Source organism: Mixophyes fleayi, chromosome 2, assembly GCF_038048845.1.
Source record: "Mixophyes fleayi isolate aMixFle1 chromosome 2, aMixFle1.hap1, whole genome shotgun sequence".
Lineage (NCBI taxonomy): Eukaryota > Metazoa > Chordata > Amphibia > Anura > Limnodynastidae > Mixophyes > Mixophyes fleayi.
The window spans coordinates 285,496,126-285,515,600 of NC_134403.1; the positions used below are offsets into that span (position 1 = coordinate 285,496,126).

Consider the following 19,475-nt stretch of genomic DNA (forward strand, 5'->3'; position numbering starts at 1 on the left):
GATGTCATGCACTATTTCCACCCCTGTTACCACCCAAACTCTTCACACCACCAATCACAAGAGGACAATGAGTGGGGGGTTGTGGAAGGGACAAAAGGGAGCTGTCTGGGGGAGGGGGGGAGTTGTTGGAGAATCTTGAGACAGTGAGGACTTGGACTGTTGGAGAGTAACCGTATTCTCGCAGGGCCTTAAAGGAATGCTTAAGGCAGGAGCTTCTTGACAGAGATCGGACAGTGTACCTCTAGGACTGATTCTGTTACCACTCCATCGGGAGACACTCGCAGATTCTGGGGAATTGGTGAGCCTACATCGGTAGGGAGACTATACCCAGGGTCCCACCAAGCTGGTGGAGAGTTGGCCGGGCGGCTGGGATCAGCAAGATACACAGACCCACCATAAGGATCAGAAACCGTGGCCCACTTGGATTGTCAGCTGTGGATTTTATTACCAGGAGTTTGGGCCTGCTAGGACTCTGTGCTTGGAGGTAACCTGCTGGGGACTTTGTTGGGGAGTTTTTACTTGCACTGGTGATTTTCTGACACTTGATATATTTGGTGGGGGAACAAGTTTCTCCTTGGGGAGCACTGTTGTATTTTACTAAGTGTGTACACTTTGTTTAATAAAAGGGATTATTATTTCTTTCCTGTCTCCTTACCTGTGTGACCTGTGAACCTAGAGGACAGGGTATCTAGTGAGCTTTGGTTCTAACCCCGGTGTCCTCACAATATATATATTTTTTTTTTCTTCTCCTTTTTTTGTTGTTTATATGCATATATTCTTTTGTATTTTTATTGTGTCTGCAGACTCTGTTTTTATTCAGCTTTTGCAATATCATGCAAAATGCATGTGTTTGTCTTCATAATTATACATATTTACCTTTTACACTTTTGTCTTTGCATTACTATCTATATCTAGCGCCGGGGATTGTTGTTGTATACAAATAATCTTACTATATGCTACAATTTCATGAAAATAATAAATATTAAAAATAAAAATAAAGACAAAAAACAAAATGGAGAAAAAGTCCATAGCTGGATAATAATAAAGTTAAGAGGCAGTCCTATGCAATCAACTATCGTCTAAGTGGGAAGATTCCCTGATTCAGTAACATGCAATGGTGCAGACTCATAAGCAGGAGGGAGAAAATTAATAAGATGAAGTTCAATTGTAAATTGGTCTCTGATACTTGCGCTTGTGTCCCTTCAATAAATGGCAATGGTCAGCGGTGAAGCAAGAGAGAGAGAGACAGACTGCCTTCCGAGTGGTTGAAGGCAGCTGGTTCTATGTCCTGCTGATGCTGTTGTATATCAAACTGGCGTGAGTTCCAACCTAGAAAGCATGTGGCTAGATCCAGAAATGTTGTGATTGGCCGACGCATATCGTTACAGGGTAGTGACTTTCTCAAGGCTGATGCTGTTGTTGGGTGGTATCCTGGCCAATCTAAGTTGAAATTCAAAGCCATCTCCAAAGTACAAAGAAATTGGCGAGGTGGTGACATTTTTAAAATCATCAATAGAGATGAACTTAAGTGGATTTATGAACTCAGGACTGTTTTAGTATTCCTGTGTATGGAATAACTTCAATATTTTATTTGCTCAACACAGAGCCAGTCCAATACATAGAAAGTACCATACAACACATTGTATTTGAGCACTGAATTAATTTATTTATGGGAACTGGACTTTCCCTTATTCCAGCTGCTGAATCCTAGGGACACCTTAGTCCTATCCTATTCATTCTGCTGTGCGCATCTCAGTATTCTAAGTCAAGCAATGGGCAGCTGATCGGGGAGTGTACTGGCTGTACCACATTCCCTATTATCTTCAAGCAGCAGGCTTAATTGAACGAATGAATGGGCTCCCGAAGGACCAGATTAAGAAAAGAATGCCCATGCTTAATTTGAAGGGGTGGGATAAGGTCCTTCAGGATGCAGTGTGTCTGTTGAACGAAAGGTCAGTGGGAGAAGACATTTCAACCTTTGAAAGACTACTGACCCCTCCATATCCTAGGCCCCCCACACGCTGTAATCATACGTACAAATAAACATTTACACAAACATATGGGGAAGATATATCTCCAGCGGAATACAGGGATGAAGGAGTAGTTGCCTTGTTTTTTGCTACAGGTATATTACAAGTAAAGGACAGTGAGTTTCTGTATTTCATCCCCATGACAAAAATAAAGAAAACATGTGAATGGGAAGATAGAGCTACACAAGATGAGACAGGGGAATGGTGTTTTACTCTCACAGTTCATGCCCACCTCCAGTTAATAGAGGGAGAGTCCATAGATTCTATACTGGTTATGCCCAAAACCGTGCTTATCTCGTAAGAGATTGAATACTCAATACCTGGTGGGAAGGTTTGGGTGCTCCCTGCAGGACAGCAGACAGAAAAGTTGAAGGGAGAAATTGTGGCTCAAGGTTTAGGACAAATGTATTACATGTTACTGAAAGATGATACTGGTCCTGTCTATTTTCCTTTCCAAAGGTTGTACCCTCGAACCACATAATAGCAAGTGATTAGAAGAAGCCCTTGGCTACATCCCAGGATAATTTGTTTGCGTATTGGGATCTTGCTGGTAATGATGGGCATTTCCGCTAGAGTAGAAAAACTGGTGGCGAACTTGTGTGGGACAGAGGAAACATTAAATACTGTTGAGAATTGGGACTTGATGAATTTTCCCCCAAATTGTGTGACATAATGTTTTCATCCAAGGTGTTACCTGTGAAAAATCTGTGATGCTATACACCCATAAAAGTAAGGATGGATTGTGAGAGGCAAAACAAAATTGCAGCTGAACTCCATTTTATTATTCTTGTACTTTTATTGTGAGTATTATGAAATGCTATGTAACCAAGTAAAAGCCGGGATATGTCTATATACATATATCAGCTAGGCGTTGGTCCAGTGCTAACTGCGCATGTACTGAAAAGTCCCATGTAACTTCACTGCTTTGCGCCTGCGTAGAATAAGTGAAACTGTTCTTTACTCATAGCTGTACCAATATGAAGTTCTTAATTCTGTTTATACCTTATATGTTAGTAATATCCGGCACCCTTAGTTTCCTCTCTATAAAAACTAATTTTGCCTCGTCCTGGACCATCGGTAATCGTGCCAGTCATTTGTCTATCCAGCTCAAGAGAGATGAGAGTGGATAATTACTGATTAAAAATATTTCTGAGAGAACTATCAAAGCTAAATATGATTATTTTATTTTTTACTTGTTTGCAATAAAAGATTGATATTTGAACTTTGTGGTCACGACTTTTTAACTCCTTGCAACCTGAAAGAACCTGTCACCGCAAACAGATACCAACCAAACCATTTACCCAATTCAGACAAAATTATAGGTGAAATGGCTTTAACAAACAGGAACCCCATTGGGTTGTTCGGTGGCAATTGGACCACTACTCCTATTGCACCCTCTCTTAGGATGTCCCCGCCCACACACGGAACAGGCTTGCTTATAACTACAGGCTGTCACATTGACCTTCGTTATAGGCAAAACATCTGCCCCGAGAGGATGGCCATATCTATTTGGGTTTTGCCTTTGTCTCGTCACACCCACATCATGCACTCCTGTTCTAGGTTGCGTTACCTCAAGCCACATTTTCACATCCTTACATCCAAGATCCATAACAAGCAATGCCTCGTCATAACGCCTCCACATGTTACCTCCAGAGCGGGTGTACATCCCTTGAATCAAGTAAATGTATTTTATGACATTTATATGTTCTTCCAGCCTGCTCTCCAGATAACACGCAGCAAAACAAGGCTGCCCTCTAACCAATTTGAAAATGCGATAGGCTTCCTCACCTATACCAAAGCGTGACTTTGCTGCAGCCAAAGCGTCCTTTGCCTTATTTGTGATTGCAAACATATCCAGAAAATGACCGGTGCTGATCTGATCATGCATCTTACTTCCAATGTACCTGAGGACAGCTGTATTAGAACAGCGCACCACATAATCACGCGCTATCTGCTTAGGGAGCTTTCACTTGCATTCAGAGCACCGGGCGCCGACCACTTGTGACAATGATCCCTGAGCAGATGTGAATGGGGCTTCCGCATTAGAGGCGCTCCCGCTCCCTTATCTGGATGCCATATGCCTGGTCGAACCTGCAGAGGAGTAAACCAAAACAGCTCCCAGGACCAGGAGCAGCATTCCAAGAAACCACTGGCTGTGTTGAGGTACCCAATAACGGATTTGACCCAGCAACTGCTGTCAGAGCAGGTTGCTGAACACTAGTGGGTAAATTTAAAGCAACCGTGCTGGAAGTAATCCGAGGAGCTGCCAGAGTCTGCTCTGAAAGTCTGGTGTTCACTGGAGCCCCTAGTGGTGGGGACAGACTTGGCCGCAGACAAACAGAGGGTCGTGAGATGTGCACTGACTGGGGAGAACCCAGCGATAGTGTGTAGGAGCAAGCAGCAGAGTGAATCCAAGCAAGGGTCGAGGGCCGGCAGCAGACAGCGAAACCAGTAAACAAGCCGAGGTCAGAGGTCACAGGCAAAACAGCAGCGTAAGAGTCCAGGCAATAGATCAGGGTCAGAAGCACAGGTTCAGAGTCCAGGAACAAGCAAGGGTCATACACGGGTAATCAATCAGAGGTAGAAACACCAGCACAGGAACAAGGTAGCAGGCAGCAGAACTGGAAACAGGATGCTATAACCGGCAGTGAGGCTCAGTCCTCACTGCCTTAAATAGTACAGATGGCCAATCAGGACAGAGGACGATAGGGCTGACAATCAGCCTCAGGAGGCAGCTAATTAATTACTAGCTAGAACTAGCATAGGTAATAGCATAACCAGGAAGCATGTATAAAAAATATAAGTGAACCAGTTTAATTCATATGAGAGCTCCCCCTGGTGTTGGAGGATGTCCCTACACCCTCCAACATCTATGCCACAAGGATAAGAACAGAGCACAGAAACTAAAGCACATGTCCGGCTGCTAGTTCACGCCAGGATGCGGCGTACCGCCACAGCTTGTGACAGTAGCTGTTGAAGAAGGAGCACCTGTGGTTAATAACAGATTACTTTGACATGTAAGAACAGCAAAATAGTGTCCTTAAGCTGAGAGAGGGGGATAGCATGGAGGAAAAACCGAAAGGTTGGCTCAGAAATGAGTAAGGGAAGGGGGGGCACCCTGATTAAATGGAAACCATTCCGAACTAACACTCTGCCAGGGAAAAGAGGGCTGTGAGAACGACGGTGGTGTTAGATGCCTGACTAGTAGACAAATGTGGAATATGACGTGGAAGAGGGGCCTGTGACGTCACAGAGGGGGAAGAGCAAAAATCAGAATTTTTCTGAAGTGCAGGCCTGCTGAATTGCGCTAAGTAATGAATGGGGGGAATGGTGGTGGGAAGTATTTGTTCAGATGTGCTAGCAATCGTAGATGATGAAGATGTAGAGAAAAGGGGAAATATGAGTAACTGAAGGGGATGAGAAACCTATAAACTGCAAAGAGCAGGGGTGGGGGTTGAGCAAAAGTGAGGGCAGCGTAGTTAAAGAGACTTGCTCTAAGTGTGCTGAAACAGCAGCAGTAGTGAAAGGGGTCATATGTGGTGTGTTTAAATGAACAGCCCCTGTTTTGTGCGCAGCAGAAACAGGAAAATAAAACATATCATTTATATCCTGAGTGACTATATTAGGGCAGGGGCGGATCTAGAAAAATGCTGTACCCGGGGCGATTTGGGGGGCGATTTAGGCCCCGCCCCTTTCTAACATCTTAGGCTGCCGACGGCTGCACACTATGTGCAGGTCCGTCCAGCCGTGACAGGCAGGGACAGTGTGCTGCCCGGCTGCTCTGATTGTGTTTTAAACACAGTCAGAGCAGCCGGGCAGCACACTGTCCCTGCCTGTCACGGCTGGACGGACCTGCATATACTGTGCAGCCGTCGGCAGCAAGTGTCTGCTAGGGGGGGCGATCGCCCCCCCCCCCCCCCCCCCCCTGGATCCGCAACTGTATTAGGGAAAGGGGTGGAACTTGAGCCAGGAACACCGACAACAATGTTGCAGGGCAAAATATGACTAGTCCCTGGGCCAGGTACTTGGGACATACTGTTTTGGTTTGATAAATTTACACACCCAACCGCACCAGGACTGGTGTGACAAACAGGAGGGGGTGCTTCACTTTTTGACCCCTCTCTTCATATCTGCCAGCCTCTGGGAGGGAGAGAAACCAAATTTAAATTTTCGTTGGTGTCAGTGGAGTCAGCTGCGAGCGCTCTGGGAGCGACCACAGCTGATTTGGATGCCACGGAGACCGGACTTGTCTGCGCATGTGCGACAGCCCATGTGCATGACGTTGCGACAGCCAGAGTGGAGGACCTTCCTTGCGGCGAGTCTTGTGCATGGATACGTTGCCCGGACATGGCACAGGGGCCCCGGGAAGCTTCTAATAAATGATGTGGGACACCCCGGGGAAAATTACTAGGGAAAGGGACAAAAAAATAAAAAAGAGGGTTGAAAAGAGAAACAAAGTAAAAAGGGGATAAAGGGTAAATAAATAAAGGATAAGGGAAAAATGAGAGGTAAAATAATAAAGAAAAAAGTACTAATGGAAATAGCAAAATTAAAAGTAAAGTACTAGCATAAATACAAAGCACAAAATAAAGCAGGAATAAAATTATGAGCAATGATAATGAGCAATTTCAATAAAGAATCACAGTGGTAAACACTATCCTATACTTACCAACCAGGTCAGTCACTGCTATACTTATCAGGAACTTTCCAGACAGTCAAGAGAAAGCTAACTATATAAACTGTCCATATAATTCTTACCTAGCTATAGCCCCTCCTTAATCCCTAACACTGATTGGCTGAGTCTCACCCAAACCTTCCCTGCTAAGTTAACTCTTGCTAAACTCAATATTTTTCTATGTTTAGACAACCTCAGCATTTATGCTACTTTGGGACAATTCCAGCCCTCTGTTATCCTATATGTGACAATGTGGTAGAATCCTATCTCTCCTGCACTTGCTTTGACAATTAACTGTATATGGCACATCTACCACATGGAATACATCACATGTATTCCTCGATACTTAGTAATTTCTTTCACTACAACCTTGCAGCTATGAATAGACCATTTTAGTGCGTCATCTGAAGTTTAAAAAAGTACATCAAAACTTTTTTTCAGGATAGGTATTTAAACTAGAGATGGTCACTGACCCCCGTGTTTTGGTTTTGGATTCGGTTTTGGATCTGGATTACCGTCGTGTTTTGGTTTTGGTTTTGGTTTTGCAAAACTGCCATTGCGTGTTTTGGTTTTGGTTTTGGTTTTGTTTGGTTTTGTTTTGCTATTTTTTTGGAAAATCCATGTTTTTGGGCCTAAATTAACCCAATTTAGTGCTCCAACTGTTTTAGAGACAAGTAATCTAATTGTTGAGGTAATAAATCATCCAAAAAAACAGTTTAATTCTTCGTTGGTAGGCCTATTCTACACACAAAACAGATTGTCTTCCTCTCCATCTATGCATATTGGCAATGCAGCCATCGTCTTTGAATGTATATTACACCCTACACTTATAGTTAAATATGTAAAGAAATGGAAAAAGCCAGTTTGGTTTCTGTCTCTCAAGGCCCCCCTCCACTTGTATAAAATACCAAAAAATTCAGCCATTATAGACTGTACAATATTAATTGACATGGAGAAAGACAGTTTGGTTTCTGTCTCTCTAGGCCCCCCTCCACTTGTATAAAATACTAAAAAATTCAGCCATTATAGACTGTACAATATTAATTGACATGGAGAAAGACAGTTTGGTTTCTGTCTCTCTAGGCCCCCCTCCACTTGTATAAAATACAAAAAAATCCAGCCGTTATAGACTGTACAATATTAATTGACATGGAGAAAGCCAGTTTGGTTTCTGTCTCTCTAGGCCCCCCTCCACTTGTATAAAATACTAATAAATTCAGCCGTTATATACTGTACAATATAAATTGAAATGGACAAAGGCAGTTTGGTATCTGTCTGCATCAGATCCTCTCTCCACTAGGAGTAAAATAGAAAACTATTCAGCCGTTATATAATCTAGAATATAAATAGAAATTGAGAAAGGCAATTTGGTATCTGTCTGCATCATAATCATCAACATCATCATTAGCGCCCTCGTCGCCTACACAAATCTCCCCCTCATCCTCTTCTAATTCCAAAGTGGCATCCTCAATTTGGGTATCACCGGCTACACTCGGGCTATTAAGGCACACATCAGCAGAATGCTCACGATTAGACATCCCACTGTTGGATGGACTCTCCACAGGGATTGTTGTCATTTGTGAATCAGAGCAAATATTCTCCTGTAATGCCTCACTGGTATCTTGCAGCTCAGCTTTGACGCGTAACAGTAGTTGTGCACCAATTGTAGCCTGGGTAACTTTTTGGGATCTGCCACTAATAGCCAAAGGTGAAGGCCTCATTCTCTCTTTGCCACTGCGTGTGTAGAATGGCATGCTTGCAATTTTTTTTTTATCGTCACTTAACTTTTGCTCAGTTACACTTCTTTTTCGCTTCAATACAGTAAATTTTTTTTTGGTTTTTGTTTTTTGCACTAATTTGAAAACACTCTGTTGTTTGACATCGCCTTGGCCAGATGACGTACTGGGAACACTAACATCAGGACTGGTGACAGAACCTGGTTGCTCATTTAGATCATATGTGGACTGCTTTGAATCCATTCTGAGCGCAAACCACTGGGGAGTGCTAAAAATTATTGAGTAGATACTGCTGACAGATATGACTTTTGACAGCCAGAAATATTAATGCACAATTAGGGAGGACACCCCAAAAACACTGAGGAGTGCTACAAATTATTGAGTAGATACTGCTGACAGATATGACTTTTGACAGCCAGAAATATTAATGCACAATTATGGGGGACACCCCAAAAACACTGAGGTGTGCTACAAATTATTGAGTAGATACTGCTGACAGATATGACTTTTGACAGCCAGAAATATTAATGCACAATTAGGGAGGACACCCCTAAAAACACTGAGGAGTGCTAAAAATTATTGAGTAGATACTGCTGACAGATATGACTTTTGAGTTTGACAGCCAGAAATATTAATGCACAATTATGGGGGACACCCCAAAAACACTGAGGTGTGCTACAAATTATTGAGTAGATACTGCTGACAGATATGACTTTTGACAGCCAGAAATATTAATGCACAATTAGGGAGGACACCCCTAAAAACACTGAGGAGTGCTAAAAATTATTGAGTAGATACTGCTGACAGATATGACTTTTGAGTTTGACAGCCAGAAATATTAATGCACAATTAGAGAGGACACCCCAAAAACACTGAGGAGTGCTTAAAATTATTGAGTAGATACTGCTGACAGATATGACTTTTGACAGCCAGAAATATTAATGCACAATTAGAGAGGACACCCCAAAAACACTGAGGAGTGCTAACATTTATTGAGTAGATACTGCTGACAGATATGACTTTTGACAGCCAGAAATATTAATGCACAATTAGGGAGGACACCCCAAAAACACTGAGGAGTGCTAAAATTTATTGAGTAGATACTGCTGACAGATATGACTTTTGACAGCCAGAAATATTAATGCACAATTAGAGAGGACACCCCAAAAACACTGAGGAGTGCTTAAAATTATTGAGTAGATACTGCTGACAGATATGACTTTTGACAGCCAGAAATATTAATGCACAATTAGAGAGGACACCCCAAAAACACTGAGGAGTGCTTAAAATTATTGAGTAGATACTGCTGACAGATATGACTTTTGACAGCCAGAAATATTAATGCACAATTAGAGAGGACACCCCAAAAACACTGAGGAGTGCTAACATTTATTGAGTAGATACTGCTGACAGATATGACTTTTGACAGCCAGAAATATTAATGCACAATTATGGGGGACAACCCAAAAGCGCTGGGGAGTGCCAAATATGAAGAAAAAATAATAAACCTCTATCCTCCTCTCTGCACTAGCGATTTTGGTTAGAGCAATTGCAAGAACAATATTGTATTCTTTCTCTGTCCCTGCTCTAATTAGCCTATGACTACACCCTGCTCTCTCCCTCTGTCAAATGGCGATGGATTGCTGTGGAGGCGTGTATTTATAAAGTTGAAGTATCGCGAGAACCGAGTCCCGAGATCCGACGACGTCACAATGACGTTCGGCCTCGATTTGGATTCGGAATTGGCGGGAGAGTACCGAGCTGCTCAGCTCGGTACTCGGATACCCAAAGTTCGGGTGGGTTCGGTTCTCGGAGAACCGGACCCGCCCATCTCTAATTTAAACTCGGCTGTGCTTCTCCTGGCATCTTTGGCCATAATTTTATCTTTCAATTGGATCTCGGATCAGGCAGGTCCCTCCTGGCTTTCCCTTCCTCCTTATACCATAACTTCCTCTTTCCCCTCTTCACCTTCCTACGTCCTGGAATTGGAAACCATTATGAATCTATGTTCCACCTTGTGATAGGCTCTCCCCCAATACTGTGTTTCACTGCTGATTTATGTACACCTTTGCTATAATTATATGGATGTGAATGCTTATACCTAACTCAATATATGTGTATTTTTAAAACACAAAAAGCAATTTGATATAAAATTGAGTGTTCTGCATACCATCCATCCACAGACTGGTTGGGTACATATTTCCAACAGAATAAATACTGACACTTACTGTATACTGCCGACATGAAAATGCAGATAAGGTATTTCAATTTGGCCGACACTGATAAAATACACATGTTGTGCTTGCTGACAATCAGAATGCCGACAGTCACAATGCCTACATGAAATCAGAAATGCCAGCAGGTCCGCCTGCAGTAAACAGTGTTAAAAATAAATAAATAATAAATTCATAAAGCGTGTTTCCCCCTCCCCAGTCATTTCAACCCTAGTGCTGCTAGCCTAGTGCTAGTCGGAGGAAAATTGGGAGGACAACCAGTGTCCCCTGATTCTCCTTCTACCAGCCCCAGACTTTGCCAGCCAGGGCTGGTGGCAATATAGCAGGGGAACCCGCAGTGTAGAGTCCCCCTTCCATAATGACACACATCCCCAGGTTCCAATGCTATAGTAGTTCCCCTGCTATAGTGTCACCAGCCCCGGCTGGCAAAGTCTAGAGCTGGTTGAAGGAAAATCTGGGGGGCCCCACACTATTTATCTCCCGATTTTCCTCCGACAGCACTAGGCTATCAGCATTAAGGTTATCATTAACCATTTATTACCCCACACCCACCACCCAGGAGTGTGGGAAGAGCCCTACTGCTGTCAGCACTGGGCTGGGTGCCCCCAATTTTCTTCTGACTAGCACTAAGGTTAATATGACTCGGGAGGGGGGAAAGGAGACTTTTAAAATTTATTTATGTATTTTAACACTGTTTACTACCAGTGGCTCTACAGCTGCTGGAACTGCAGGCATTGCTGATTTAATGTCTGCATTATGACTGTCGGCATTTTGACTGCTCTCAATCACAATGTCGGTATTTTATCAGTCGAAAATAGAAATACAGGCATTTACCCTGTCTGCATTTTTAGCAGCAGGATAAGTGTTGGTATTTCTTCTGTCAGAAATATGACTACCACTGCCATAGACAGCCAAAAAGGGACAATTATGTCTTTGGCCATAACCTAATTTATGTCTCTGCATTGGAAAACTAAAGCTCAGATCTGCAGGAAGATTGTCTTAGATTCCACACCTCAAGTGAGCCAACACTGACCAATATTCCACATTCTGTTCACATTATATGATGTAGTATGAATATGTGTAATTCACATTCAGCCATTAGCCATCTTTTGCTTTCTGTTGTGTGATTGACTGTTTCTGCATAAGGTGTTACCAACCTTTTCAATAGTCAATAATGTGCATCAATTTATTTTTGAGTGCAATATAATTTTTTTATACAATGTTTTTATTACTTTCAGATGAAAATGAAATAGATGAAACAAGACAAATGTATGGTGATCTAAACAACAATATTGAGGCAAGTGTCTGTTTAGTGAGTGTAGTCTGAATTTGCTTATTGGCATATGAGTGTCAAATATTAAGTAGATGAGCAAGAAATTGACTGAGGAAATATTTTCATAGTATTAACACCATACTTCCACGATAAAAAATACAATAATACTACAAAGTTAAGCTTATGGTCTTATTAATGTTGTCTTTGGTTTAGCGAATGATAATGGCTTTTGAAGAAGTTCGTCAAAAATCTGAGAATTCTAGGCACGAAATCTACATCCAAGGTATAAACATTTTTCTTTGTTGTTAATTGTTAATTTGTTTTGATTACTTTTTAAAATTGTTCTTGCTTCTTCCCTTATCAGTGACTCAAATTTTTCCCTTCTTAACTTCCAAACTGAGTAGTGAAATTGAATGGCTTAAAGCTGCATTTCCACCTAGTCTTAACTGTCACATGCTCCTTCCACTCACCAAAGCCAGGGGAATGCTGCATGTAGAAATAACAGAATGGATCCTAGTACTAATAGACACAGGACAGGACAGTGTCCTTTAGGATGAAGAAACTAAGCATTTTTATTAGTAGGAGATGGTCTACTGTATTGTAAGCAACAGATAGATCTAGAAGAAATAGACTTAGCAGCTAGGAGATCATTCAAAAGGTCAATATAATGCACATTATCCATATTAAAGGGTGTCAACCAGAGAGTTTGCAAAGAAACAGTGGAGTAGGTGGGTATAGACCACGCGTTTGAGGAGTTCATAAGTTAATTGAAGGTTGAGTAGCTTGAGGGAAATGATGAATAAAAAAAATGACTTTTTAAAGTTGGGAGGAATCAATGCAAGCTAAAAAGAAAATGGGAAAATTCCATAAGAGAGAGTAAATATAAATAAAAGAAAAAATAATGCCTCTGTTAGATGCGTAATTAGTTAATTAGTTTGTTATATGTCAGCATCAGTGTTAATTCCTGTTAATATAAACCAGTAGTAATGCCCAATAATATACTCAGAAGTAATAGCAATACCTATTAATATTAGAGATGCTCAGGCTCGGTTCCTCGGCAAGCGAACACACCCAAACTTAGGGGACCCAAGTACCGAGCAGAGGCGGCTTGATACTTTTGCGCTTTTTCGTATTCGAAAACGAGTCAAAACGTCATTGTGACGTCGTCGGATCTCACGAGTTTTGAAATCTATAAATACTGCCCGCCATTGCGATCTACCGCCATTTAAGAGAGGGACACAGAGGGGGTAGCGTAGAGTGTAGAGCAGTTGGGCAGGCAAAGTTAGAGAATAGAAAGAGGAGGGTGGTAGCATTATTAAACAAAGTAATCAGTGACATTCAGGAGAGCTCCATAGTTCCAGTGTTAAATCTCATTGCACAAAAATAAAAATGATAGTGCTGGCAGGGTTGGTGTATTTCTGCAGTCCAATTCTACTGTGTTATATAGGTAACACAAAAAGGAGAGCTCCATTGCTAATTGTCATTGCTGAAAGACAAATAGTAGTCCTTGCAGGCTTTTCTTCTGAATTTGCACCGAAAGTGTACAGTGTTATATACACCCAATGACAAGAGCTCCATTGCTCCATTGCTAATTGTCTTTGCTGAAATACAAATACTAGTCCTTGCAGGTTTTTCTTCTGAATTAGCAACAAAAAGTGTACAGTGTTATATACACCCAAAGACAAGAGTTCCATTGCTAATTATCATTGTTGAAATACAAATAGTAGTCCTTGCAGGCTTTTCTACTCAATTTGCACCAAAAAATGTACGGTGTTATCCATATGGATTCACAGCAGTACACAGAAGAGCAGGAACAGCAAGCAGCTGCTGCCACCAGTCCTGATGATAGTAAACCCTGTACGTCATCTGGTAAAGCCTATGTAAAAGTACATAGACATTATAAGTCAGGGAAAAAAACATCAAAAAAGACACCTTTTACCGTGGTCAAGAATAAAAGAGCTGTATTACAGGCAAAGTTATCTGCCGAAAAAAAATCACCAACATGCTATTTTACACACGCAGTGGCAAAGAAAGAATGAGGCCTTCGCCTTTCTCTATGAGTGCGAGATTTAAAACTGTTACTGAGGCATCTTCTTGTAAGGTCACTCGTGACCAAGCAAGACAAAGTAATTTGGACACGAAAAGTGGTGCCCAAATGCTTTTACGTGTAAAAGCCGAGCTGGAAGAAAACAGTAAGGCTTTAGAGGAAAATGTATGCTTCGATTCAGAAATTACACCAATCCCTGAGAATTTCACGAGTGCTATGTGTAATCGTGACCATTCTGATAGTGTACCCATAAAGAAGGCCCTTTTCAGCATTTCTGCTGATGTGTGCCTGAACAGCCGGTGATACACCAATTGAGGATGCCACTTTGGAATTGGAACAGGATGAGGGGGGATATTTGTGTAGCCGACGAGGGCGCTAATGAGGATGTTGATGAGGATGATGTTGTTTGTGTAAGTCCTGCACTAATGGAAGCAGTTCTGGCACATGTCATGCCTAGACATAAAAATATTTGCTTCTTATGTGTGGAATTATTTCTACCCAAATCCTGCCAACAGTTGTCTAGCTATTTGTAGTGTATGTAAAGCCACAGTCAGTTAACATCCATGTTATGCCATTTGACACGATTTCATGACAAGGTGTTGGGAAAATCAGAAAGTTATGCTAAAAAAAGCGATGCCTGCAATCTACACCCACAACACCGTCCTCATCAATATTCTCAGTAGCGATCGGAATTAGTCCTGCATCCAAGTTGCTAAGGCTAGATGACTCCTGCACTATAGATTCCTCTGAAGCGTTAGTCCCACTGCTGCTGCTGTTGCTGCTGCTGGGGGTGAATCTTCATCCCAGAAGCAGACCAAGAAGAAGACTACTAGTAGTTTACAACAATTGACTGTTAAATAATCCTTTGCAAGAGGAAGCAAGTATGAAAACTGTCACCCAGTCACAAAGCAGATCACAGACGCCATGGCGACTATGCTCGTATTAGATCTGCGTCCAATATCCACTATTAATGCAGCTGGTTTTAGACAGTTACTTGAGGTCTTGTGTCCCAGTTTCCAAATTCCATCACGACACCATTTCAGTAGAAAAGCTATTCCTCACCTCTACCAGAAGGTTCGTAGAAATGTTATTATTGGGCTGCAAAATGCCATTCTACCCACTGTACACTGGGTTGGTGATTCGCGAACAGCAGCAGCATGTACCCAAGTACGTCACAGGCTACTGTGTGTATCACCGGCTTCACTAAGATGCATACAGCTGACAATCTGTTACAAAAACTAAGGGATGTCATTGCAACATGACTTATCCCGCTTGGACTCTCCTAAGGATATGTCATTTCTAATAACGCCACAAATATTGTGAGAGCATTACAGCTGGGTTTATTCCATCACATTCCCTGTTTTGCTTACACAATAAACTTGGTGGTGCAGAGCTTTTTTAAAAATGACAGGGATGTGCAGGAGATTCCATCTGTGGCTCGCAAAATATCTGGACATTTCCGGCATTCGGCAACATCGTGTAGGAGATTGCAGCAGCTGCAAGAGTAATTTCATTTGTCCTGCCACCAACTGAAGAGGTGGTGACAAGGTGGAATTCCACCTGTATATGCTAATGCGGATGGAGGAACAGCGAAAAGCCTTCCACACTTACTCCACAAGCCATGACATTGGGAAAGGAGGGGGGATGTTTTTTAGCCAAGTGCATTGGAGAATACTTTCCGTGTTGTGCAAGGTGCTGAAACCATTTGAAGTAGTCACCTGTGAAGTGAGTTCAGACACTGCGAACTTAAGTCAAGTTATTCAATTAATTAGACTTTAGGAAAAGCAGCTTGAAAAACTGAAGGAGGAGATTAAGCAAAGCATTTCCGCTTAGTATATCGTACATGTAGATTAAGTACTTTATTGGCTTCGCCAGGATCCAAGAGTTATCAAAATCTTGAAATCGGATCACTACATTTTGACGACTATGCTTGATCCTCGGTTTAAGAGCTTTGTGTTCTCTTTATTTCCAACTGACCTAGATCTGAAGAGATGCAAGGAGCTCCTGGTATGCAAGATGACAGCTCAAGTGTTACGTGACAGGACGGCGTCTCCTTCTTCAGTTTCTCAATCGACTGCTGCCAGGAAAAAACTTAGCTTTCCCAAGAGACCCAGGGATGATGCAGATGACTCTGCACCAAATTTTGACATCTGGTCTGGTCTAAATTAATTGACCAAAAAACGTGAAACCTCTGCCGTAACTCCACCTGATCTTGCTATCAACATCCAAAGGATGGTGTAGGATTATTTTCACGACAGCATAGAAATAGACACATCAGACAGTCCTTACTGGGAGGAAAAAGAGGGATTTTGGAGACCCGTGTACCAACTCATTTTGAACTGCCTAAGATGCCTACCCTCCAGTGTGTACTCGGAAAGAGTTTTTAGCACAGCCGGGAACCTTGTCAGCAATCGGCGTAGGAGGCTACTTCTTCAAAATGTGGAAAAAGATGATGTTCATAAAAATAAACTTCAAGTTCCACGAGTAAGGCTTTTCCCGCCAATTACATCAAAATAATGAGACTTCTGTAACAGTGGATTTCAGCTGTGATGAATTAATATTGTGTGAGGATGATGTACACACTGATGAGGGTGAGGATGATGGCAACAACATCTTGCATCAGTAGAATTCATTAGCACCACTATTACCTTATTTGGCTTAAGGCCATTGCTACCTTGTTTTGTGGAGGCCCAAACAAACCAAACACTTCAGGGACAAGGAGTGGCACTTTTGTGGCTGAAGTGCTTGGTTTGTTAAAGCGTGCATGTCATTTTTAAGATCCAACATATCCAAGGACAATTCCATCTTGCACCATTTTTCCTTATAGCTACCACTGTTTGCCAATGTTACCTACATGTGCTATATATTGTTGTGTGCTTAGCAAAAATCTTAGACACCCATTGATGATGCAGATGACTCAGCACAAGATTTTGACATCTGGTCTTGTCTACTGTAAAAGTATTGACTAGAATTAGTGACTCCTCAGCTGTAACTCCACTGGACTTTGCAATTAGGCAATTCTTTTAATTCCCTAATTTTTGCTATTTGACTCATAAATCCCAATGCTTGCCAAAATATTTTTCTTTCTCTCTTTTCATGGCATTATCTTTAGGACTATATCATCCCTCACCCATCCTGCAACACACACCTCTGTTCACTTTGCCCCTTCATTACTTCACTCACCTCTAGTGAACACTCATGAACTCTTTTCCTACTTAAATTCAATAACTGTAACAGCCTCACCCTGCCGCCAGAAAATAAAAAGACACACATCTTACAATCATCTTTCCAACCTTTCTTCCTCCCTGCTTCTATTAGCTGGTGATATATTACCTAATCCAGGTCCCCCTCAATTCTCCCACACGCATATATCTGAACACTACAGAAATCCAGCAAACCTCAAAAGCATCACCTGTCTTCCCTCTCTTCCTAAGTCCTTTAAATGTGCCCTTTGGAATGCACTCTCTGTTTCTAACAAACTTACCTCCGTACATGATCTCTTCCTCTCAAACAACCTCAACCTTCTAGCAATAACAGAAACATGGCTCACGTAATCAGACACTGCCTCACCTGCAGCCCTTTCACATGGTGGTCTCCATTTCACCCACACCCCCAGACAAGGAGGGGTGGTTGGACTACTTCTGTCCTTACAGTGCACGTTTACAATTCTACCAAATGTCCCATCACTCACGTTCACATCTTTTGAAGTACATGATGTTAGGATTTTTAACTCGTTCTCTATGCGTGTTGCTGTCATCTATCGCCCCCCTGGTCCACACCAACAATTTCTTGAAAACTTCTCTGCGTGGCTCCCTCACTTCTTATCCTCTGACATCCCCACCATCATCATGGGTGATTTCAACATCCCTATTTCTAATCCACATTCCAATGCTGCTTCCAAACTACTCTCTCTAACCTCTACACTAGTGGATTGAATCCAATACTCCTCAGGATGGCCACTGTCTTGATCTTGTTTTCTCTAGACTATGCTCTGTTTCTCATTTCCTTAACACTCCTTTCCCCCTCTCAGATCATCACCTTATTAGCTACTCGCTTCCCCCCAGTTCTTTACTCTCCCTAGTGTCAAACTCTTCCAAGCCTCCTCACAACTGCAGGAATTTCAACTCTATTGATCTTCAACAGTTTTCCACCTCTCCCCAACACCTTCTCTCCCCAATTTCTACATTCTCCTCACCTGATCGGGCAGTACCCCATTTTCACCAAACCCTAGCAACTGCCCTGGATCAAGTGGCTTCAGCGACACTACATACTTCGCGTAGACTGCGTTTGCCAAACTTGGCACACTACAGTAGCACGAACTCTACAAAAACTTTCTCGTAAAGCAGAACGTCACTGGCCTAAATCTTGTACCTCTAATGATTTCATCACATATACTGATATCTACCACTCCTATAGAAATGCTCTGGACACTGCTAAACAAACCTACTTTCAATCTCTCATCTATGCTCAGGCTTCTAACCCCAAATGCCTCTTTAACACATTTAAATCTCTTCTGAATCCTCCTGCCCCAAACCCTCTGACTACCATCAGTGCCCAGGATCTTGCTTCCTATTTCAAGGACAAAATATATAAGATCAGACTTGAAATGGTATCATCTCCCTCGACAAGCAATCAGCTCAATTTCTTTGTAGTACCCTCTGACACTCTCTCATTTGATCCCACAAATGAAGATGAAGTTTCTACTCTCTTCTCTTCTTCCTACTCTACCTCCTGTCCTCTTGATCCCATTCACTCACAAATTGCTAGATCCCTTTCTCCTGTGCTTATTTCCCCTCTAACTAAAATCTGTAATCTCTCTCTTTCTATTGGTATTTTTCCATCACTATTCAAGCATGCAGTGATTACTCCCATTTTAAAAAAACAAAATTCTGACCCTAACTCTCTCGCAAATTTTCGCCCCATCTCTCAGCTCCCATGCCCCTTCAAGCTTCTCGAGAGAATTGCCTACACTCGCCTCACACACTTTCTTACAGCAAACAACCTATTGGATCCTCTTCAGTCAGGCTTTCGCTCTCAACACTCCACAGAGACTGCGCTTGTCAATGATTTGATCACAGCAAAAAGTAATAACCATTACACTCCTCTAATTCTCCTGAATATCTCTGCTGCATTTGACACTGTTGACCACTCTCTCCTTATACAAATGCTACAATCCCTAAGTCTTGAAGGCACTGTCCTATCCCGGTTCTCATCCTACCTATCTAATCGCTCTTTCAGTGTTAATTTCTCTGGATCCACCTCTGCTCCGCTTCCATTATCAGTTGGAGTACCACAAGGCTCAGTCCTAGGTCCTCTGCTATTCTCTATCTACACCACTTCTCTTGGAAAACTAATAAGCTCCTTTGGATTTCAGTATCATCTCTATGCGGATTATACACAAATCTATCTATCCTCTCCTGATCTTTTACCATCTGTGTTGTCTTGCGTTAATAACTGTCTTTTTGCCATTTCATCTTGGA

At 42.1% G+C, this 19,475-nt stretch overlaps 1 protein-coding gene across 1 annotated transcript in view; it reads left to right on the forward strand.

Moving 5' to 3' along the window:
- Positions 1-12,500, forward strand: part of LOC142139944 (synaptonemal complex protein 1-like) — a 101,728-nt gene extending 89,228 nt beyond the window's left edge. Inside the window, exons 8-10 of the mRNA XM_075197811.1 lie at positions 11,914-11,972; positions 12,162-12,231; positions 12,313-12,500. Of these exons, the coding sequence (XP_075053912.1) occupies positions 11,914-11,972; positions 12,162-12,231; positions 12,313-12,500 (317 nt within the window). The remainder of the gene's footprint in view (positions 1-11,913; positions 11,973-12,161; positions 12,232-12,312) is intronic.
- Positions 12,501-19,475: the final 6,975 nt, after the last annotated feature.